This window comes from Typha angustifolia, chromosome 1 (assembly GCF_048772165.1).
Source record: "Typha angustifolia cultivar Huaian chromosome 1, ASM4877216v1, whole genome shotgun sequence".
Classification (NCBI taxonomy): Eukaryota; Viridiplantae; Streptophyta; class Magnoliopsida; order Poales; family Typhaceae; genus Typha; species Typha angustifolia.
In genome coordinates, this window is record NC_133239.1 from 6705750 (window position 1) to 6731140 (window position 25391).

At 35.2% G+C, this 25391-nt stretch overlaps 1 protein-coding gene and 1 pseudogene across 5 annotated transcripts in view; one reads left to right on the forward strand and one right to left on the reverse strand.

The window, feature by feature from the left end:
• Positions 1-25391, forward strand: part of LOC140763990 (uncharacterized) — a 48826-nt gene that overhangs the window by 19492 nt on the left and 3943 nt on the right. For all 5 annotated transcript variants that reach the window (XM_073102395.1, XM_073102426.1, XM_073102403.1 and 2 more), the window contains 5 exons: positions 2269-2453; positions 2652-2851; positions 11523-11855; positions 12119-12220; positions 18930-19227. In XM_073102395.1, coding sequence (XP_072958496.1) covers positions 2269-2453; positions 2652-2851; positions 11523-11855; positions 12119-12220; positions 18930-19227 — 1118 coding nt within the window. The remainder of the gene's footprint in view (positions 1-2268; positions 2454-2651; positions 2852-11522; positions 11856-12118; positions 12221-18929; positions 19228-25391) is intronic.
• On the reverse strand, positions 7943-10530 carry LOC140759187 (uncharacterized; annotated as a pseudogene).

Genomic DNA, 25391 nt, shown 5'->3' on the forward strand with positions numbered 1-25391 from the left:
CTGGTTGTAACGTCTCACAGTCTTCGTACAAATAGAAATTTTATAATTCTTCTATTTTATTTATGGATATTGAACATGCACAGAAACAAGCAGTACCGGCATAGGCAAATGTACATCATAAGTATATGCAGATTGTAGATATAGAGTATAATAAAAATATTATGACTCTGTTGGGTGTGATTTATGATGATGAACTCATATTATCTTGTGGGTGTACCTCTCTTGATGTCCTGCTACCTATAGATGTAAGTCTTTCGTAAAAATAATACTTCCCTGAGAAGGTTGTGTAAAAGGGATGTATATCTCATCTCTATCATCACCGTCACCAGATTAAGTTTCATCATTATCATCATCATTATTATCATCTCTTGTCTTTCATCATCAATTTTATTTAAGTCTTCTAAATGATCAATTGATCAGTTGATTTGGAAATGATTGATAAAAATAGAAAAAATTGTAAAAAAAGAAAAGGTTCACATGGCACAATGATCGGCACGGCTTGGTATGGCACCCACCCATGCCTTTTGGCACGGGTTTGCATGGTGCGTATCTCGTTTTAAGTGCCGTGCCACTACTGGCACAAGTGTCTGTCAACACGGAGCGTGTCAACCGGCACGGCCATCCATGACTAAAACATGATAAAAGATTATGAGGCTATCACCTAGACCTAACCAAAACCTAGGCATTTTTCATCCAATAGGTCATAGGCGGTAAAGTGGATGAAATTAGGTATTCTCAACTTCTTGCAATACCTAGATTATTTGGTAGACATGCATTCGGAGGCTTGCATGGGATATTCTGGAGACATACTTGATTTGTGGAATAATAGAACATACCAAGAGAAATGATTGGAATTGTTGTCTAATGCTTTTGACTAATACTTAACTTGAAGAAATGGATCATATTTATGGGAATGTTCTTGAGTGGCTCCCATTGGACACAGTAGATTGAAGATTGATAATTTGGTTTTTAATTTTTTGACTTCGAGTTCAACATGAGAGCCTAGTGAACTAGTGGTCAGAAAAAGATGGGTAGGATAAGTGAGCAAAAATAAGGCTTCATAGGGCATATGTAGAAGGTGAGTTCATTGATAGATGCATATGCAATTTATTAATAGGATCTGTACTATGTAGATACAAAACATTTATGGTGTATATGTTCATTGATTGTCGTGCTAGTGCTATAGGACATGCCAAACTAGGCTCGACAGGGTATGTGCTTTGCTGTGTATGGGCATAGCTTGACATGCTGCTGGCACATTAGTATGCCTTGGCATAGCCTAAAACAGGTTTTGAAGACTTATTAATGCCTAAAATAGCTTGTAATGGCTAAGTTGAAGACATTTGGCCATCTATATTGGTGTAGGAAATATAGTTTTGCATAGAAATAAGAATATAAGTTATTGTCAAGAGGAGATATCTTAAAGACATAACTTACATACATGTTTTATTTCAAATTGGACAACAAAATTGTGGTAAGTTAAAGTAGACCAACACTAGAAGGTAGATGTAGCTGAATCATACTTTAAATAGAGTCCAATTTGATTATTTTGCCACTCTTTTTCAGAATTTTTGAGGTTAGGTACAAAATTTGGGAAACCTGTATTTTGTATTCTTCTTGAAAAGTTCCAAAAAAAAAATTGGAAGATTTTGGTTGGGATCAGCCCATGTGTTGTAGACCTACATGAATCTTACTAGAATGAAGCTTGAATTTTGTGATTGTCCCTAATTTTCCCTTAATTTTACTGAATTTAGATCAATATATGCGTGGGGTTTCTTTAGCTTGCCACCGTGCCATCTAGTGATACCCCATCACCATGATACATGTTGGCCTATGGCGGCAACTTGCATCTTTGTACAGATTTGCATCTTTCAAGGTGTTATTTTAAATTTTCACAATAGATAGCTCCGGTAGATTCTCCTTTGTGCTACCAAGCTACCACATGCACAAATTTGACTGCTTAAAATATGTATTAAATCTAAGGATACTCTCTACTTTTGTAATTTTTCTACGAATCTTTCATGATGAATGCTCTTATGTCTCATTTTCAGAGAATGACCTCCGAACTGTGAAAATCTTGTGAAAGTATGTATCTGTAGATCTTGACTATTTGATAGATATTCTTGCAAAAATAAGTACTTATCTCTTTTACTTTGCCATTTACTTAGATGTCCACATTAATAGACCATATCATGCATGAGGAAGTATCATATTGCTATTGAACTACTTTCTTTTTTTGGTTGTCACCACTGTCGAGTTAATGAACAGGTATCCAAACCCTTCTTCATTTACATATGAAAGGCGTTTCTTTAGCCCTTTTGAGTGTGCTTTCCAGCCTCCCCCCTGGTATAAGGCTCAACATATTGCGGTGGACAAACCAGAGGTTCCTCAAGGACTATTGAAGCTGAAAGAATATGATGGACCACAGTGCTTTATAATTCCTGGAAACCATGGTTTGTTCTCTTATATCAATATTACAGAGTATAGAAATGTTAAGATATTTTTCATTATCTGTTACTTAGTTAAGTATCCAAGGTACTTTAATATACTTCTTGTTCTTATTAATGTACACTCTCATCCATGGTTTTACACTTTTACTTGCAAAGGTAATAGCCAATTCCAGTCTAAGTTGATTTTCCTGTTATTCACAGATTGGTTTGATGGTCTGCATACTTTTATGAGGTATATATGTCATAAGAGTTGGTTGGGTGGGTGGTTCCTTCCCCAGAAGAAGAGTTATTTTGCTTTGAAGCTCCCAGGGGGTTGGTGGATATTTGGTCTTGATCTAGCTCTTCATGGGGACATTGATGTGTATCAATTCAAGTATTTTGCTGAATTATGTCAAAACAAGGTGAGTTTTGTTTGCTCAAGTCACTTGATTTTGTTTATTGTGATTGAAGTTTCACTTTATTAATATGGTTATGGTTGCTTCTATGTTTCAATGAATATAACCTGGTGAATGAATTAAATGATCATGGTTAGGTTTAGGCGTTTAGCTATACAAAATATGATTGGTAATATTTTAAGAGGAAAAGTGTGGATCATGTGGTCACACAACTTTTCTATAGAGGCCATGCCACCACGACGTTGCTCTACTTTCTATTCCTAGGTATAGGCCAATCTTTTTGTAGATTGATTTGTTCAGGTGTGGAAGGATAAACTTGCTGTACTTTGCAGATATACTTCTATATTGTATGACATACTGTCTCTTATCCTGCAGTAAATAATTAGAAACTAGGAAATACACTACAAAATCTAAGGACTAGTGGCATCCCTTATAATTTCAGTCTTGTAGCATTACCTGTGACAAAACCAAGATGTTACGGATTAGATCTGGAACGATTCGTCTGTAGGATGATTATGAAAATTTAGATGGTAGTAGCCTCACAAGATAGGGTTCTAATGGCTTTAGTTTCATGTCAATTGGATGTTCGGATAGAATGATATAATTAAAATATTGGAGCAAGATCAAAATAGGACAGAATAGTAAATATCCGACGTTACGGTGGTCGTTGAAGGGTGGCCGACGGCCAAAGGTGGTGGTGGACGGCCCTAGGATAGGGTGGCTATTGGAGGTGATGATAGCTATGGGTTAGAGGTAGAATTAGGGTTTCTAATTTAGATCAACTCCTAGAAAGATAACGACAATCTAATGGCTACGGTAAAAAATAAGGATGATAAGTAATGCAAGGTAAATAAATTTAACTTAACTCAATATTCTTTCTATTCAATTCCATTCTAAACAAAGAAGCCCAGCCTTTATATAAAGGTCGGGTACAATAAGTCTTACTCGGACTAACTCTAAAGGCTTATACGATTCGAACTAGGACTTGCCTTAGACTAACCTTAAAGGCTTATATGACTCGAACCAGGATTTGTTTCAGAGGTTTACATTACTTAATTGAATTTGTCTTAGTGACTTACATGACTTAACTAGATTTGTCTTAAATGCCTACATAAGAGATAAATATAATCTAGAGATAAACATGACTTAGCTAAATCAGCCTTCCTTATCTTTATCGGATTGATTCTTCATTCTGCCACAGATAGAGTCTTAATCTGAAGAAACCTTGAATACGAAAGTTGTAGATCAGGATGTCTTTGATCTTTTTTAAGTAGTTTCGTAATATTTGGTCGTTTGTGGAATATCCTTCGAATATTTTTCCGAAACTGTGCAGAGTTGAATTAGTTAATTAACAAATTTTAATCTAATAATACTCTAATTAAAGCAAATAAGCAGATAAGATAACTAGACTCAATCTATTGAGTCCAATCTTCTCTTGATGTGATCCGATCTGGCCCGGTTCGCATCACAAGAGTTGGAAAAATTATCCTATGGCGTCCCTTCCCATTATATAGAATGTAGAGATTGATTACATTCAATAAGACTCCTCAATCTAAGAACCTAATACTTATAATGGAGCCTAAGTATGGAAATAATATTGTCACGACCCAAAATCGAAATTATGACCGGTCTATGTACCCTAATAGGCTTGAGATATTTGAAGCTTTAACAATAACTTTCCCAATCTACAATATAAAAGAACTCATATGAACTAATAACTCCAAGTCAATAATTAACAACTCTTGTTACGACTCAAAATCAAAATCATGTCCGTGCGTATACTTTAATATACTTGAAATACACAAAGCCTAAATTAATTATCTAAGTCCAAAATAACCAGAATTCAATTATAAATATCTAATTCCAATAAATATAATTCTTCAATAAAGAAAAGACCAAATGTCATCCTTAATGTGTCTCTAATCAAACTAAAATAACAGATGGTTTAGAATAAAATGTCTAATACAACTGAGGGATAAAATAATGAAATCCTAAGTAGAGATAAGGATTTGGTGCATCTTACTCAGTCACCGCAGTGACAATATTAGAAAAAGGATCCCATGAGCCAACAATTATAGAGAAGAAAGTAGGTTTGGCCTTAGTTGGCCCACCTCGGGTCACGGGCTAGTCCGTAACCCACCTCCGGTCACAAGCTAGCCCATAACCCACAAAACTATGGGTTGGCTTCTTTTCTCTTACAAAGGAAGGGCAAAAGAAAAGGGAAAAAAATTATGGTTAGGAGAGGTGGTTGCTAGTACTCCGCTACTAGTGCGCGACGGCATCAAACTAATCCTTACAGTCAAGGCAACACACACGAGGTAGAAAGAGGTCAATTGAGGTGACCGATGACAATGTTGGTGCTGTCCATGGTTGGTGGCCATGGCAGTTACCTATCATGCAAACAAAATCATACGAGCCCGCACAAGACATCAAAAGCTTCCACAAGAGGAGGATAAAATGTATGAGGGCCAGATGTAGCTGAGGAAGCTGGCAGCAGTCATGGTTGTTACTGAAAAAGCTCGATGGAAGGCTACAAGGTCTAGCCTCCGCTAGGGGCTTTTAGAACCTATGGACAGTCACAACATGAGGCCAACGAGAATCTTCTTGGACCGGTGTGGCATTGACACGAAGTCTTTGGCCATTGAACCACTCTAATGAAGCCCAACCAATAGTAAAAGCATGCTAAGTCTTGATAAAGATGAAATTAACATTGTGGGGTGGAAGAGGACTTGTTGACGACTTGTGGGATGGTCTTTGCTCATTCCGACGACACTCCAATAGTCGATTCCATCAGCTATTACTTTGACAAAGTTAGGATGAAGGAGAAGAAAATGAGGAAGAGAGTGATGATGATGTGTGGGAGAAGAGTGGAGTGAGGCTTTCATAGAGATGGATCAATCCTGGAGTTTGCCATGATCTCATTCGATGATTTCATTAGGGATTTTGCAAACTAACCCACTCTTTCTCGTATCCGTTTATGAGGAGAAGATGAATAATGGCCTATCTGTCTAGCATATGTGCCTACTAATTATTTTTTAAAAATTTTCTAGTTATTACTGTTATGGCCTTGAACAGAAGATTATGAAGGTGATGGTGGTGGAAGATGGAGTTTGAGGTAGGTTAATGGTGGTTGTAGTTGGATAATGATTGGGGGATGGTGATGGGTTCGATCAAGATGGGAAGAGGTAGGGGAGAGGAGTCGTTCCTTATGGGCAAAGGAATTTGGACAATTGGAGGTAGAGGAAGTGGAAGCCTTAGGGCTGGGCACCAATGGCTAGAGGAAGAAGATGGGTGAGTTATGGAGAAAGAGTGAGAGAGGGAGGAGATAGGTCAAATATCACTAATTCCAAAGTGGTTGCCATTCCACACCTTTTAGAGGCTAGCCATAAGTCCCAATACACAACCTAATACGAGGTGGCCTAATAGTTAGGTGTTCGAACACCTTAAGTACTCTTCAGCTCTCGGGCTTTAGCGTTCGAACGCTTAGAAGGGCCGTTCGAATGCCTTAACTCATCTTTTGTTGGGCTTGCGCGTTCGAATGCTTGGACCCGATCCCCAATGATGGCCATGCCAATGGCACGGGGCGTGCTAGTGGCACAGATTTATAATATTCTTAATAAATTTTTTAGGATATTTAGAGATGTTTTTAGGTCTTTGGTATGCCAATCTTTAATTTTTTGTCTAAATATATGTATTAAAATTTAAAATTTACATTACAATGTTTTATCTTTAGATTATTTTTGTAACTAACCTATTTTATTATAGATAAAACAATAATTGAATATAAATATTATTCAACACATCATATGATTGAATACATTCATTAAAACTAATATTAATGATTAAACATTTCATAATATAATTAAATACTTTATAATATAATTAAACACATAATAACATTCAATGCATAATTGATCATTCAATACATAATTGATAGTAGTTCAATAATTAAAATTAATATCTAATTGAACGTAGAATAATGAGGAGGATTAGAGACTTCATTTGCCGGCATAAGAATAACATGGGAATGTTGCGTTAAATACTGTCAATATTCTTCAAAACTCATTTACTGATAATATTGCTCGTTATAACGTCTCACATAGTCTTCATACAAATAAGAATTTTGTAATTCTTCAATGATATGATATGGATATTGAATATGCATAGGAACGACCGGCATCGGCACAGGCACACTATAAGTATATGCAGATTGTGGATATGGAGTATAATAAGGGTGTTGTGGCTCTGGTGGGTGTGATTAATATGATAGTAATGATAATGAACTCGTCATCCTGTGGGCGCACCTTTCATGATGTCCTGTTACCTACAGACTCAAGTCCTTTCCTCATCTGACTGTAATCATATTGAGTTTGAGATGGTTCCTTTCCTTTCTTTTGTCTTTGATAAATTCGGCTTTGTGGTTATATAGATCTAGCCCCATGGTCTTGATTTTGGATGGCATGTGTGAAGTTTTTCTTCTCTGTAAAAATAATACCTCTTTGATAAGGTTGTGTAGCAGGGACATATGTCTCCTGTTCACTCTAGTCTTATCATCATCAATTTTATCTAAGCCTTTTAAATAATCAATTGATTGTGAAGATGATCTAATTCGACCAGTAGCTAGGTGTGAAGGTCCAGCTTGACTAGTAGCTTGTCGTCCTCGTTCAATACCTAAATGACCACCACTAGCTCGACCTCTAGAGGTCTGACTCCTTGTTTGGCTTTGATGAGCTCGACCTAACATGAGACGGTCAAACTCCTGATCTGAGTTTTCTTGTTGTTCCATATGAGTATCCCTACGTCCAAATTGTAATTCCCTAGTAGACCGAGTCTCGCCTACATGCTCTGCAGCCCAACTTTCTACATCTGTCACTCTAGCCTCTTCGAAAATAAATCTATATGGTCGAGGAGGATCTCCCTTTTCATTAAGCAATAGGTCCTGATTCTCAACTGTCTGCATCCACTCCATTGTAGGATTATTCTCATACTGAGAGAAATTAACGTCTAGAGGGTCAAAATCTCCCTCATCTCTCTCTTGATCCTCAGTTATGTGTTGTAGATGTAACCTCATATTGTAGTGGACATATACCATTTTCTCTAACTGTCTGCATTAAGCAATAGGTCCTGATTCTCAATTGTCTGCATCCACTCCATTATAGGATTATTCTCATACTGAGAGAAATCAACGTCTAGAGGGTCAAAATCTCCCTCATCTCTCTCTTGATCCTCAGTTATGTGTTGTAGATATAACCTCATATTATAGTGGACATATACTATTTTCTCTAAGCGTGCATATGAGAGACGATTTCTAGTTTTGGTATGAATCAATGCAAAAGTTGACAAATTACGCTCACATCTACTAGATGAGGTTGTCTGAGAAAGGATGCGAACAACAACCTTCTTAAGATTAGAGGCAGATCCTTCATACTGCAACCACCACTCAGCTGTGCCATCAAAATTCACCCAAGAGTTAGTAGTGGTTTAAAAGATTATTATTGAGTAGATTTTTCTATTTAAGTAATTACCGAGATCAGTGTTATATTTCCCGTTGATTGCAGATGCTTTTCCAAAACTTCCATTGGCCTCTCTAAATGTGCGTCCCTCATTTATAGCTAGAGTGCTAGCATTAGAATCGCTCTCTAGTCTAAAAATTCAATTTCGTAGTGCATGAAGCAACTCATCTGCAATGGCAAGGTTATATCGATATTGATATGCTGGATTTAAGTAATAACTTGCCAATATTTTAGAAATAAAAATTGTAAGTAGACATTCATTAATCATTAACATACTAAAAGAAAATATAGTTTATGCAATGCATAATTGCATATACCTGCCATGTGTAAATCTTTGCCCATCTGTAAATCCTATCGTTGCTCAATTATATCAATATAAGGCTTTGCCTTGTTTACTCCAGCAATCCTCGTAATTTCTTCCTTTGCTTGCTATACGAAGTAGTAGACATATTCCATTTGCGGTCTCTTCTCCTTGTCAACTTTTCTTAAAATAGTATAGAGAGGCTCTATTATATGAATAATTTCTTAAATTATATCCCAAAATTTAGCTGTTAAAGTAAGAGTTTTAACCATCATTTTATTTTCTGAATGTGACTCAGAGTTTTAACCATCATTTCATTTTCTGAATGTGAATATCAAGTCATTCCACTCTTCGGAAGTAACCATGGCCTTAAGCTCTACTTTCTTCTGCAACATAGAGTTTAATGTAATAAAATTTGTATGAAACCTTATTGGCCTAGGCCGAAGAAGTTCTCCATTGGTATTTTTCATAAGAGCATGCACCCAATGATAGTTATATATAAATTTGGAAACAAATTGAGCTTTTTCCATTATTTTTTCAACCCTGTCAAGCTCTCTAATATCTTTCATTATCAAGTCAATACAATATGTTGCACAAGGGGTCTGAAATAAATGTTCTTAATTATCCATCAACATCTCACCGACCTTTTTGAAGTTCACATCATTATCATTCACTATCTGAACCATATATTTTTCCCTAATCTTAGATAATATTCTATCTATCAAATCATGTATATAGTAAGCATCCGAATTTAATCTGATGCATCAATTGACTTATGGAAGATGATTTTTCAATTGCAATATATTTAAAAATTTATGATGCTCATTCTGGTAGGTCCCGTCCAACTATCACACATCAAAGTCACCCAAAATTGGTTCCATTGTTTTTTGAAAGAAGAAATCCATGATCGTAGCTCTGCCACTTTCTCATCTAGGTACTTCCCTGCAATCTCTTTTCGTGTTGGGAGCTCAATGCCTGATCCGTGCTTTTGCACTGTGCTGGTCATGCTTTTGAAATAAGTATTTGCTACAACAAATGGTGGTATATGGCTAAAAGGAAACCATTTGGATATAGATCGACCAATGTCCTTTTTCTTATCTGCCTTCCATATAGCATCAATCCTTTTTTGCTTAGATTTTGGGTCAAGGTATGCTTTAGGGTCTATGTCTCTAATGTTTGGTCCTCCTCTCCTTACTTCTGACCTCCTTGTTGAGTCTAAGGTTCCAAGTATCGAAATTGGGATCGGGTATCAATCGATTCGGCTGATACCCGACCGAAATCAATCAATTGGTTTCAGCCAGAGATCGAGATATCTGTTTCGGCCAATCCCACTCGGGATCGATCGAAACTAGGAATCATGGTTGAGCCGAACATACCAAGATAGAGGCTTGTCTACTATGAACACGATCACGCCTACTATTACTGCCACTGCCGACACTCTCCTCAAAGTGGGAAGACCCAAATTGTCTCTTATGCTTATCCACATCCTCTTGCTGCCATTGTTTCTCTCGTGAGGCCCATATCCTAGCTTGAAGATCCGGATCTATATCATCTCCCTCATCGTACTCATCGACTATGTGTCATTGAGTTGTTCGTCTATCAATATCAATTTGCTTCTGCATTGGAGCTATTTTGGTTGCCAAAACACTGTCTAGATCAGCTTTCATTGCCCTCTGAACCTCTTGTGGCACCTTCTTATACTTAGACACTTATAGGAAGTTACCAGCTATATGCTTCTTCAAACGACTTACCCCTCTACCCTTTTCAATCATCTTACAATAGTAACACTGCCAATAAAATTTATTCCCTCCCACCATCTTCCCATGTCTCCACCCAATATCAGGTTCTTGAGTAGGTTTTGAGTCAGTCATTTAGAGACAAATAAAATAAAAATTATTTTAATAGAATTAAAATGAAAAAAATTGAGTAGACAATACTATTTGCTAATTTCCTTCTTTTTGAGAATTTTAGAATTTTTTGTTAATTTCTCCATTTCTAATTATGCAGAAAGTTTAGGTAAAATTATAAATTTTGAATTCAAATCAACTCATATGAAGTAAACGTAACATGTTCTTATACCAATTGTTATCTAATTTCAATTAATTTGACATATTAATTTTGAATTTTTCAAATTTGGGCAATATTTTTGGGGATATCTAAATACGCAGAAATTTTAGATAAAATTATAAATTTTTAGTTCAAATCAACTCATATGAAATAAATCTAACATGTTCTTATACCAATTGTTATCTAATTTCAATTAATTTAACATATTAATTTTGAATTTTTAAAAATTGGGCAACATTTTTAGGGAAACCTAATTATGCAGAAATTTGAGATAAAATTACAACTTTTGAGTTCAAATCAACTCATATGAAGTAAATTTAATATGCTCTTATACTAATTATTATCTAACTTTAAGTAATTTGACATATTAATTTCAGATTTTAAAAAATTGGGCAACATTTTTGGGGAAATCTAATTATGCAGAAATTTTAGATAAAATTCTAAATTTTGAGTTCAGATCAACTCATATGAAGTAAATCTAACGAGCTCTTATACCAATTGTTATCTAATTTCAATTAATTTGACATATTAATTTTGAATATTTAAAAATTAGGCAACATTTTTGGGAAAATCTAATTATGCAAAAATTTTAGATAAAATTATAAATTTTGAGTTCAAATCAACACATATGAGCCTTGACCTCATCACTGTCCAGATATGAAGGTGCTGTCTCAGTTGGTTTCCTTGGTGATGATTTAAAAATATTCTAATTTTGTTTGACAAGGTAGAAGTTTTTTTTTTACTGAAGTTGCTTCATTTAATTTTAGTTATCTAAAGCTTGTGAAACTTCCTGCAGGTTGGCTGTAAGGACTCTGTAATTGTGATGACCCATGAACCGAATTGGCTTCTTGATTGGTACTGGAATGAGACTACTGGAAAAAATGTATCTCACTTAATATGCGATTACTTGAAGGGAAGATGTAAGCTTCGCATGGCGGGGGATTTGCACCATTATATGCGTCATTCTGCTGTTTTGTCAGAAAAGCCTGTACATGTACAACACTTGCTTGTCAATGGTTGTGGTGGGGCCTTTTTGCATCCTACTCATGTATTTAGAAACTTCACGAGCTTTGATGGAACATCCTATGAGACAATGGCTACTTACCCATCTTATGATGATTCTAGTAGGGTAAATTCTATTTTTCTTTTCATATTATGCAGAAAATATAAGACATATATCTTGATGAGAGCTATCTCATATGGCCTCACAATCATACTATGCTATCCAGGTCCACCAGCTCTTAAATCTATGTATGACTCACATGCATCTTCCATGATTCACGTTCATATTTCTAATTCTTTGTGCTTAACTTATCCCTTTACCAACTTTCTTCGTCTTTCTTACATTTAGAAACTGACAATTGTTTCACAAATTTATGGTTTCTTTATCAGATTGCTTTAGGTAACATTTTAAAGTTCCGCAAAAAGAATTGGCAATTTGATATTATTGGTGGTATCATCTACTTTATCTTGGTCTTTTCAATATTTCCACAGGTGAGTTCTAGTTTTATGTTAATTTTTTCTTCTTAATTTTTATTTGTTTGCTTGATATAATAGTTTAACTTTACAGATATGGTGAAGCACCTCCTTCTTAACATAGAATGAGTTTTTTGCACTAACATATGATAAAAACTATGCTTTTGCATCAATACTTCTTAGAGAAAACCATTTATTTAATCTAACAAACATGGATGCCTCTGAATTTGTATCAGATATGATACTCATTGGAGACACAGATACTTCCTTAAATTATTTGATTTCTAATTGTTGTGGATACTTCTGGATATTTCTTAGGAACTTTTGTGATTCCTATTAATATGAGTCAAATTGAAGGAAACTATTGTCTTTTATTTCATATTAAACTGAAAGGTTTCTCTTTGTGAAAAGATTAGGTCTCTTGCTTATTTTGTGATCTATATCAGGAAATCATATTACAATGGTCAAATTATTATGACTTAGAGATTGAATTTGCCTATTTATCTTACATCTTAGTTAGTAAAATACAATGTAATATACTGGACCTTTATTTTGAATTATTGAATGGTAGTTCTTATAATGGATGATTTGGAGGTTTCCTTATATAAACTATCATATGGAACAATAGTATATTCCTTAATTAAGAAAATGCAATTTTACAAGTTCACCTTCGTGCCGACCAACATTTATCGTGCCAATGGTGGCACCATGGTTCCTAGTTTCGGCTGATCCCGAGTGGGATATGGCCAAAACCAATCTATTGATTGGATTGGTTGGGTATTGGTCCGATTCGTTTCAGGTCGGGATTGGCCGTATTGGCCGACCCCGCCCGAGACGAGCATGGGTAAGAGATAAAGGGAAAGAGAGAGAGAAAGAGAGGGAAAGAGAGGGAGGAAGAGAGAGAGGGAAAGAGAGAGGGAAAGAGAGAGGGAAAGAGAGATGGAACAAGAGAGAGGGAAACAGAGGGAAAAAGAGAGGGAAAGAGAGATAGGGAGAAAGAGATAGAGTTTGTGGATTGCAGCAGTAAAGAGGGAGAGGGAAGAAGAGAGAGAGGAGAAGAGGAGAGAGAGAGACATGGAGAGAAGATAAAAATTAAAAAACTATGTTAAAGAGGGAAAGAGGTGGTAGTCGGTGAGGGAGAGTTTTTAAGGGAGAGAGTTAGTAGGAGAGATAATTAATTAGGGAGAGAGTTTGATAAGAGAGAGTTAGTGGGAGAGAGTTAGTGAGAGAGAGAGTTTGATAAAAAAAATAATTAGTGGAGAGGTAAGAATTTTTTTTAATTTGCATGGGAGAGAGAGAGTGAGTGGTAGAAATGGGGAGAAATAGAAATTGAAAAAATAGTATTTATTTTTTAGTTTTTAGACTTTATATATGAATAATTTATATTTATATCTTATTATTAATTTTCTAAAAATTTAAAAAAATTTCTATATTTTAAAAATTATTTTAAAATACAGGCCGATACGGATCGTCGATACTGTCGATATCGCCGATACGGCCGATACGTATCATTTTTTCAGACGGCCGATCCCGATCCTGATCCCGATTCCGATACGTGGAACCTCGGGTGGCACGACACTTAGCATGGGGTGTACCTGTATCACACTCCCTTGTTGAGCTATGCCAACCAATGCTAGCTTGTACGAGAGCGTGCCAACTTGTGTCTCTCCGACATAGGTCGTATGAAGTCCGAAGCAGACTGTATTGATCTGAAATTGATCCATTAGAGTGATAAACCTAAAACATTATATAAGGCCTTTTCTTTTATAATGTGACAAACATGATGTTATGTAGAGCCCATTTTTTTTTAAACTTTTTCTTATTTTCATTAATTAACTTTAGGTGTGATGAGGAGAGCTCACAGAATGATTCACATTTATTATCATCAAATACAGATCAGATAGTACTTAACCCACATTTGGATCTATACTTTTGATCCGAATACGAATTCAAATACGATTATTGGACGGATAGCAAAATTTACATATCTTAATTAAATGAAGACACATACTTTTTTGATACGGATCAAATAATTTTCAGATAGAGAATCAAATTCTAAATGAATTATGACTTTTCTTTTGGTGACAATTCACACAAAATATTAAGAGTAAAAAATAATTCCTGCATGTTAAATATATATAAAGTTAGCAAAATTAATCTCTACAATCAATATATAACATATTATTAGTAACAATATTAATATTCATTATTTAAATAAGTAAACTAAAAACTGTTAGTCATTGAAAAAATATGTAGGTAAACGGATATCTGATATATATATCCGTATCTAGAATATTATATCTGACCCATATCTATATCCGTTTCTGATCCAAGTTTTTTTAAAAAAAAATCTATTTGTATCCGGATTTTTTTTTCCAAAAATTCTACCTTATCTGAATTTGGATTGAAGTCAGGTAGGAATTTTTTATCCGAATGATATCCAAATCGAGTAGGATAACATGTTGAGTCGGAATTAATCCGACCTATTTTTACCCGTATTACCATCATGTCACGACCCAAAATAGGAATCATGACCGGCCATGCATCTCAATATGCTTGAGATGTACGAAGTCTTATTAATACTCTCTACGTGTACGATGACAAAATAAATAAATAAAATGAGAATGCGCTTTATTAAATTTTATAACTAATTGCAATGAAGATAAAAACAATGTTAATGTTTTTGAGTCTCTAAATAAAATAAATAAAACTTCTAATCTAAAGCACAAAATCTAAAAGAGCGGAAAGGTAAATAGGTGAATACTAAGTGGAGGTGGAGTCCGGGTACATCTCGCTCAGTCGCCCTGCTGACTATTACCTGAAATAAATAACAATACAAAAACAATAAAACCTGTGAGCCAACAATTATAGCTCAGTGAGTGGTATCCACTCGAAAACCAAATAAATTTTAATTCATATTAATACTGAATAAATTAAACTAAAAACAATAATATCCATCACAATATGCAATAGGCATGCTCTCTAAATAATAGCGATGATAATAATAGAGAGAAGTCATAACTTGTAACCTTGCACGTTTTTAACATATTAACATCTTTTGATATTTATACTGTCATATGTTTCAATGGGTCTAAACCCTGTGGATCCACATCAACTAGAAATCACTTTGAGATGACGCTCGGGACTTTTCTTCATAGCTAATCCGGTTAGGGTCATCAGAGGGTATCACCCTGTGATTAATACACTCTGTCTTTTTCTCTAACCGTTGAGAGAAGTTAGTCACCTAGGAAATTTTCTCGTTCATCCTAGGACTGTTCCCTAACCCCGCCAGAGTCACCTAAGAAAGTCACCGCAGTGATCTAATTTAGGACTTTCCCTTGGACTTCCAAATAGACTTGAGTTACCACGGAAAATCACAAACGATTTATACCGGGACTGTTCTCTAAGTCGTATCAATACTAGTCTCATTTTTCTTTTCACAAATTTCAATATTTGCACGAAGTATGGTGATGCACTGAATATAATAATTAAATGCACACAGAAAATAAAACAATTAAATTTTCGCACGTACGGATGAAATAAATAGATTTACACACAGAAATTACAACAATTTAATTTTTACATATAAGGGTGAAATAAATAATTTGCACACAGAAAATTTACATGGTCTGACAAAAATAAGAAATACAATAAAATAAACATGTGAGTGAACCTAGTCACCTGAGTCTAGGCAAGACAACCAAAATCTTAAATCTCTAGCTCACGTACTAAAAATCACTACCTTAAATAATAAATAACAATAATATTTTTAATTAAAACAATTATTAAAACTGTTTCTACAATTTAACCCAAGAATAATTAATTTGGGCTAAAATAAACCCAAATCAATTGGGCTGGGCTGCAGTTGGCCCGCAGCCCACCCAACTATTTCTTAAATGGATTGGGCCAAGGCCCAATCCAATTAGATAATGGAATCGGGTCAGGTTCCTTGGATTCGGATCCAACCCGACCCGAATCCAAACAACCCGACCCGAATCCAAACACTAAAAGGGAGAAGATCAGACTTGGGCAACCCGAGTCTGTCTTCTCCAAGCCGAAGAGAGAGAGAAAAAGAGAGGAAAAGAGAGAAAGAAAAAGAGAAAGAGGAAGATGCCGGCGGCCGCCGCGGCGAAGGTTCGCCGGCCACACCCTTAGCTCCCCAACACCCATACGGTGCCGCCGTCCTCGCGAGGTGGAGGAGAACCCGCGAACGGTGGTCGATCCCATGATCGACAGCAACCGGAGCCACGAGGGCTCCAACGATGATTGCCCACGGCACGAGGCCAACGGCAAGGTGCTTCCAGAGGTACCGGCTGCGACTCGAAGCTGCCGTCCGGCCAGATTTGCCGATAAAGCCGAAGAACCCCCAAATTAGGTATTTTCACTAAACCCTATTATTCTTAAATTAACTTTGAGGGGTGAGAGAAGGCTTACGAAGGAGTCACGTGGTGGTCTTCGCTGGCTCCGACGACGCTCCGGCAGACCGATTCTACGGCGTGACTCAGTCGGTAAAGGAGGAAGAAAAGAGAGAGGAGAGGGCTGAGATCGTTAAGCAGAGAGAGAGAGCGAAGAGATTAGGGTTTAATTTATAGATTAGATGAGGATCAAATCTAATCCGATTCAGATTAGATGAAATCCCCCCCCCTAACAGTGCCTCGTCACGTGCTGGAGAGGGAGAGCAGAGGGGCTGCACGTGCACCCTCCTCTCTCATCCTCAAATTTTTTTTTTTTTTTTTTGATTCTGACACATCATATCAATCATCCACCAGAGCTAAAATACTCTTGTTATACACTATATCCACAATCAGTATATAATTATGGTATACCTGTGTCGATGCTAATTGTTTCCATGTAAGTTTAATATCTACATCAATTCATAGGAGAATTGCACAGTAATTAACGCAATATTTTCATGTTATTCTTGTGCCAGCAAATGAAATCTTTAATCCTCCTCCCTTCTTTCTACGTTCAACTAGATATTGAGCTATTGTCTATTAATATTATTTATCGAATGATATTAAATGTTCTATCATACTATGAAGTATGCAATCATATTACGAATGTTCAATCATTAATATTAATTTTAGTATTCAATCAATAAAATTTATTTTGACGAGTGTATTTAATTATATTATGTGTTGAATAATATTTTTATTTGACTATTCTTATATACTTAATAAAATATATAATTTATAAAAATAATCTTAAAATAAAAGACTGTAATATAGATTTTAAGACATATATTCAAACAAAAACTAAATATTGATGTGTCGAAAACCCAAAAACATCTCTAAATATTTTAAATTTTTTATTAATTATATGTTAAAGGTGGCATGGCAAGGCATGGCTATCATTGAATATATATATATTTGTGTGTGTATAGACATAAATATATACATATGTGAGTTATTTATCCTAAATGTATCAAAATCCTTATTTTTTAAGATTTGTTGTATTGACATATCCGTATCCTATATCCATATTCGTACTTCATACGTTATAGTGCAGAGAAATAAGTTTGTTATTTATCATTTATTATTGTGATATCTGAATTCTCATGTTGTTGTTTCTTTCCTCCTTTCTAGGATCTTTTAGATGATTCAAGCACAAAAAGTTGTTAGTCGGCATATATCTTGATGGATAACTGGCACTTTGTTATTGGAATGAAAATCCCTGCTTGAACCTTTCATGGAATCCCAATTACATGACTTAGTAATTACTCAATTACATGATTTACAATCCCAGATGGATCTAAGAGGTCTATAGTTTTGCAGAATTCCAGCCAAGGAGCAAGGCAGCGAATATGAGGATGTATAAATATGCAGAGATTCAATTCTAATGCATGCAACCTACATTTAGATGTAACTCTAGATGCAATCTAGTTGCTGGGTTTTGCTTGAAGGCTGCATAACCAGAAGAAAACTAAATATTACTTTGGAAGAACATTTAGAGGCTAATCAATAAATTCCAGAAATCTGCTAATAATCAAGAGTCAACAGAAAGAATTCTTTAAGAGCTTTGAACCATCATTCAAATGCTGAGAAAAAGGATCAGGGAAATGAATACTGGTGAGACCCTAATGAATGGGGTTAGATGGGACAGTCCAAATATTTTTTAACAGAAGTGACCAGCTAAATGAATTTTTTTTTTTTCTAAATCAATGTTCTGGAACTCTTGAGACAGGCTTACTCAGATGAAAAGTTAGCTAGTCAGCTAATGAAACACAACTAAGCAGAAGTTTCAATGTTTCATGACCAAGTCCCATTAGGCATGACGTCACCTAAATTTCCTTTGTTGACAGAATCTAGGGCAACATGTTTTTTTATGTCTTGGTGATACAAAAGCACTTGAAGAACAAATAATATTTAATTTTTGATACATTACAAAGTAATCATTATTTTGTCAGGCCCAAGGCCATCAAATATGGTCTAAGCAGCCTGATGGTAAAAGAGCACATGCGGCAAACAAGTCATGAAGGAAAAGCTAATCTCTCTACTAACCCCTATGCATTGTGATCTTTCAAACTCCTTTTCACTATAAAAAGGAAGAATAATGCTTATGCCATTTCATCATTGTTGATTTTGTGGAGAAGAAATGAAGTTGAACAGTTGCTTTTGAAGATCAATTGTAGTAATTATTTTGTTGCATTTTGAACTGCGACCAACGTTAATTTAGGTAAAGGAAGTTAATCGATATGGAAGAATTATTCTTCTCCTTCATTTTGCAGTGCAACCTTGCTCACATCTTGAATGAGGAATCTTGGTCTGGCCGCTTAAAAAGCTTCCTTCATACAATACTGGGTGCTTTCCTTTATATGTTGGAACACTCTTACGTATCTTCAGTAGGATGTCTAGCACTGCTGATGGCATCATATTCATTTGTTCCATCAAAATTGTCACGAAGAAGACGGGCTATTATTGGGAGTCTTCATGTTTTTGTACATATGACCGCAGCTTTAATTTTAATGCTGCTGCTAGAGTTGGGTATCGAGATTTGTATTCGGAATCATCTACTAGCAACTTCAGGTACACAATCTCATCTCTTCTTACTATGAATTACTGAACATAGAACTATAAGCTTTGCAAATAAATTCACGTGATGAGCCAATTTTCATCTCTAAAACTGTAGTAGACATGCTAGTATATATGCCAACATGAGTGATGCATAACATCTTGATGAAAGCTCTTACAAGGTTCATTCTGGTTGCCAGAAATATTTGATCCTTTCTGATACTCAAATTATTATTTTGAAAATATGTTCCTATGGTGTCACAGACATGCTAGTACATATGCCACCATGAGTAATGCATACCGTCTTGGTCAAAGCTCATACAAGGTTCATCCTGGTTGCTAGAAACATTTGATCCTTTATGATATTCAAAATGTTCTTTTGAAAATATGTTCCTTGGGTGTCACTAGTGCTTATTCTTAAGGGAGCGAGGGAGCAATTTTATGGGCTAGCAATTTTAGCTCAGTAGGGTGAATCCGTCGAAAAGTCAATAAAGTCCATTATTTGTAAGTATGATTTTATCCAAAATCAACAATTTATAGTGCATAGGTAATACTAAGCATGCTCAACAAAAATAATAAGGCACAATTGACGATAATGTGAATAATAACTACTAACATGTTTAAGATTTTAGGGATAATTATACTTTCATCCCTTAAACTATTACTCTTTTTCACTTTCACCTCACTTTTGACACCTAGAACTCTTAGAAATTATCAAACATTAAATAACGTTAAAGAAAAGGGCAAAATGTCATTTTTGCCCCTCTAAAAAAGGCATGTGATACATTTTGTTAGGGTCTTTTCTTATTGTATTAGTATTATTTTCATTAAAATAAATTTTCTGTAGGTCGCGTTCGAATGCGGTTAGGGGCGCGTTTTGAACGCATTTATGAACGCCTGCATTAGGTTCGCAAATACAGAGAACGTGAAATGTGCGTTTGAACGCGGTCGGGCGCATTTGAACGCAGTCGGGGGCATTTGAACGCCTACATCGCATTCGCATTGACAGAGAACGGCTTTTGTGCGTTCGAACGTGATCGGGCGCGTTAAAACGCGATCAGCAAGAATCTTCTAGAATTAGGATTAATAATTGTTATTTTGATTTGTTGGCTAGTCTTTATAAAGGTGTGGATGGCAGCCAAAATCATTATGCTATTGGATTATTGGTTTCTTGCCTCCTATCTTTTCTCTATTCTCTTTACCCTAATTTCTCTCCTTCCTCTTCATCAACCTACCACCTCTACCGTTGGCAAAGTTTTTCCTAACTTCTAATCTCTCTCGTCTGTCGAGTCCTCCTTTTTTCTTAGGATATCGACCACTTCTTCTCCTTCATCTTCATCACTTAAACAACATCTAACATCCACCCTCATCTCCATTATCATCTATAACCCTAACTTCCACTCCACCCGTCACCACCATCATCATCCGCACTATATCGTGTTTTTGTCCCAATTGCAGTTTAAATTTGCGAAAGGTGTAAATACGAAAATCGTAGATCAGGGAGTTACGGATCGATTCCATTTGGTTTCATAATATTCTGATTACGGGAGAATATTTGGTGAATATTTTTCCTTAGTTGTGCGGATTGCTTCTTACAATAAATTCAGATCTTGAAGGAATCGTTCCATAGCCTATCATTGGTATCAAAGCCTATCTTTTGGTACCGTACCCTATCAGCATGGATTGATTTACTCTCTCAAAATAAAAGCAATTGTGTCATTATGAAAGTAAGAATGGGCACATGACATACATGTGCTATAATTCTAATAGAATTCCTAATAGCTGACTAACAGAAGGACCACTTTGATGATTTTTAAGAGTTTAGGGGGTCACTTTGTAAGGAAGAAAAATGAGGGGGTGAAAGTGAAAAAATAAAGTAATAGTTTAGGGGGTGAAAGTGTAATTATTCTAAGATTTTGTTATACAGAATTTCTCAATATCAAGTAAATATGATATTTTTCATTTGGATTTATACCCATAGATCTATATCAACTAGAAGTCATCCTCAAAATGATGCTCGAGTCTTTTTCTCATAGCTGATTAGGGTCACTATGTGATAACATACCATCTTTTCTCTCTAACTTTAAGAGAGATTATAGTCATCATAGGAAGTCTTTCAATCTAGTCTAAGATTATTCTCTAATCCCTCCAGTGTCATCGAAAAAAGTCACCACAATAATCTTCAATAGGATTGTTATTCTAGACTTCTAGGTAGACTCGAGTCATCACAAAAAATTGGGGAACAATCAATCTATATTGTCCGCTAACTATACCTCTCACAGTTTTAAGTTCTAGTTATTCATGATCAATATTTGTTGCACGAGGATTAACAATACACTAAAAATAATATTGCACGAAGACAACATGATATATAGCATGAAGATAACATTATTATATTGCATAAAATAACATGTCAGCATAGTAGCATGAAACACAAGACCAATAAAATATGAGTGAGTCCACTCACTTGTGGTCTAAGTAAAATATTCCAATCTCTTGTCCACCTTTAATAATAAACAAATAGATATTTAATTTAATATGGAATTTCTAGAACTAAAACTAACTTAATTTAGGATAAAAGAAGCTCAAGAACTTGGGCTGGGTTGCAAGCCTGCAATCCAATCACTTAACACACTTGGGCTGGGCCAAGGCCCAAACAAAACCAACGGGTTGGGCCAGGGAAAGGCCAATTGACGAGCTCACCTAAACCTACATGGGTTTGAGCTAAAACAATCCCAAGCTCACCTTCTCTTTCTCGAAAGAGAGGAAAAAAGTAAATGCAAGAGAGGAAGTTCTCGACAGTCTTTGTTGTCGATGAGCCACGCCGACCGCACTAGAAGGCTCCTCATCACCAATGCCACCCGCTCGAGGTAGTAGGAGGTCAACTGGGTTAGTCGACGATGAGAAGAGCCATCCATGACAGTTGGCCATGGTTGTTTAGCTATCTATCGAATAAGACTACAAAGACAATCACCGAGGATGCCAAAGGATTCGAGAAGGGAAACTCAATTGGGAGCTTGTGTAATATTTGAAGAAAACTCGGCCATTGTTCCATTTCCTAACCTCTCATCTCTTTCCCTGATACAACCACCTCCTTTCCTTTCCTTTGCTCCTCCTTCCTCGCCGAGGTTGTTGTGTTGAATACAAATTGTCGGATGAGTGAGAGTAACCAATCAAATCACATTTAGTATATATTAAGAGAGCTGTGCTTACAGGATGATATGGATTTATCATCATTATCACCATATGAATTACATTTATTATACTCTATATTTATAATCTGTATATGCTTATAGTGTGCTTGTGCCGATCATTTTTACGTATATTCAATATTAATATCAATATCATATCATATCATATCATAGGAGAATTATAAAATTTATAGTTGTATAAAGAGCAACGATAGCCGTGCCACCATTTGTACGCCCCGCCGTGCTAGTGGCACGCCCCTGTGTGCCATTGGCACGCGTTTAAAATATTTTAATAAACTTTTTAGGATATTTAAAGATATTTTTCGATCTTCGATATGTCAATATTTAGTTTTTGATTTAAATATATGTATTAAAAGTTTAAAACCGACATTATAATATTTTATCTTTAGATTATTTTTGTAAATGATATATTTTATTAAAGATAAAGCAATAGGTAAATATAAATATTATTCAACACATACTATGATTGAAGACATTTATTAAAACTAATATTAATGATTGAACACTCTATAATATAATTAAACACATAATATTAATCAATAATAGTTTAATAATTAAAATTGATATCTAGTTGAATGTAAAATGATGAGGAGAATCAAATACTTTATTTGTCGGCATAAAAATAACATGAGAATATTGTATTAAATACTGTCGATATTCTTCAAAACTCATTTACTAATAATATTACTCGTAATATCTCACATAGTCTTTATACAAATAGAAATTTTATAATTCTCTTATGATATGCTATAAATATTGGACATGCACGGAAATAAACGATACCAGTACAAGCACAGACACTATAAGCATATGCAGATTGTAGATATAGAGTATAATAATGGGTGTGATTGATATGATGGTAGTTATGATGAACTCATATCATCTTGTAGGTGCACCTTATTCTGCTACTTACAAACTCAAGTTCTCTGTAAAAAGAATACCTCTCTGAGAAGATTGTGTAATAGGGAGGCATGTTTCATCTCCATTATCACTGCTACTAAATTAAGTCTCGTTATTATCACCATCACCATCATCATTATCGTCATTATCATTATCATTATCATCTCTAATCTCATTATCATTAATTTTATCTAAGCCTTCTGAATAATTAATTGATCAATTGATTTGATAATGACTGATGAAAATAAGAAAAAAAATAGCTCCACATGGCACAATGATTGGCACAGGGCTGTGTGGAACAGCACACAGCCATGCTAGCCCGGCACAGCACGGCACGCGTGACAGTCGGCATGGCGTAACACGGGTCGGCCGTGTCAAGTGTCGTGCCATTATTGGCACAGCAAGTGCCGATCGGCACGGCCATCCATAATGAAAACTATGTGAGACGTTACAATAAGTTATACCATAATGGATGAATTTTGAAAATTATCGACAATATTTAATGTAACATTCTCGTATTATTTTGCGTCAGCAAATAAATTCTTTGATCCTCTCCATCATTCTACATTCAACTAGATATTAGTTTTAGTTATTGAACTATTATCAATTAATATTATATGTTAAATATTTTATATATTCTAATCTTAATATAGAATGTTGAATCGTTATTAGTTTTAATAAATTTATTGAATCATATTATGTGTTGAATATTATTTATATTTGACAATTCCTATATATCTTTAATAAAAATATCTCTAAATTATCTTAAACTTTTTATTAAAAATATGTTAAAGGTGTGCTAGTGGCACATCGAGGCATGTTGAACACGTGCCTTGCCGATGGTGGCATGGCATGACATTTGCATCGGCATAACCATCATTGCTTCGGGGAGTATTTAAAGTGGAGTTATTAAATAAATTGTGTTTCTTTATATTATAGAGTTTGATAGCTATTGTTAAGGCTTACATATCTTACGCCTATTACCTTACATGGCCAGTCATGATTTCGAAATTGGCCGTGACAAGTTGGACATGATTAACGTTGACGACAATATCAGATGCAAGTCAAGAAGCCGATGGAGGGAGGTTATAGAGTGTAGTCTCCATCGAGAGCTTTGGGAACCCATTAATGGTGGCAAAGCTTCCTATACTAGAACAGCAATGACCCAAAGTCACTGGGCAGCAAATTTCACGAGGAATCTGAAAACACGATAATAGGTACTACACTATTTAATCTTTTGAAGTCAAATTAAATATATGGGATAGAAGTGACTCAATGGATGAGTTGAGATGCGGTCTTTGCTTGTTGCAACGAAGCTCCATTTGCCAATTTGATGACATGCACTCAAGAAAAAGAAGAGGAAGAAGAAGAAAGAAGCCGGCGAGGAGGGACAAAAGTGCATGTGCACTGCATGTGACCCTCAATTCATTTTTTCCTTTCTAGTTATTATTATTATCATTATGATCATCATCACTTCTACGTATAGATGAGATTAGATATAAATAAAGATTCAAAACTTAGTATCAGGATCTAGATCGGCCATCTGAAAAAATAATATTTATTGGCAGTATTGACCAACCATATCAGATTTGACTATTTTTTAATTAAAGAAATTCTAAATATTATTTAAAAATATAAGAAAATTTTAAAAAATATAAAAAAATGATAAGAAATAAGAAAATAATAATTACTTATATATGAAGTTTAAAATCTAAAAAAATGCATTAACTTATTCAAAAGTTTGATGAATACTAAGCTAGCTCTCCTCTTTTCCTCTCTTTTATCCTCCCTCTCTATTACTTGCCAAGGCAAAAAAGATTTTTTTTTCCTTTCTTCTCTCTTCTCTCTTCTCTTTCTCTCTCTTCCTCCCTCTCTCCTACTATTGGAAGGCAAATTTACTTTTTCTGATTTTATTTTTTTCATTTTCTCTCTTCCTCTTCTTTTCCTCTCTTTTTCTCTCTCTTCCTCCCACTCTCTTATTGCTGCAAGGCAATTTTTTGCTATAATTTTATTTTTACTTCTTCTCTCCTCTATCTCTTTCCCTCTCTCTACCTCCCTCTCTATTAT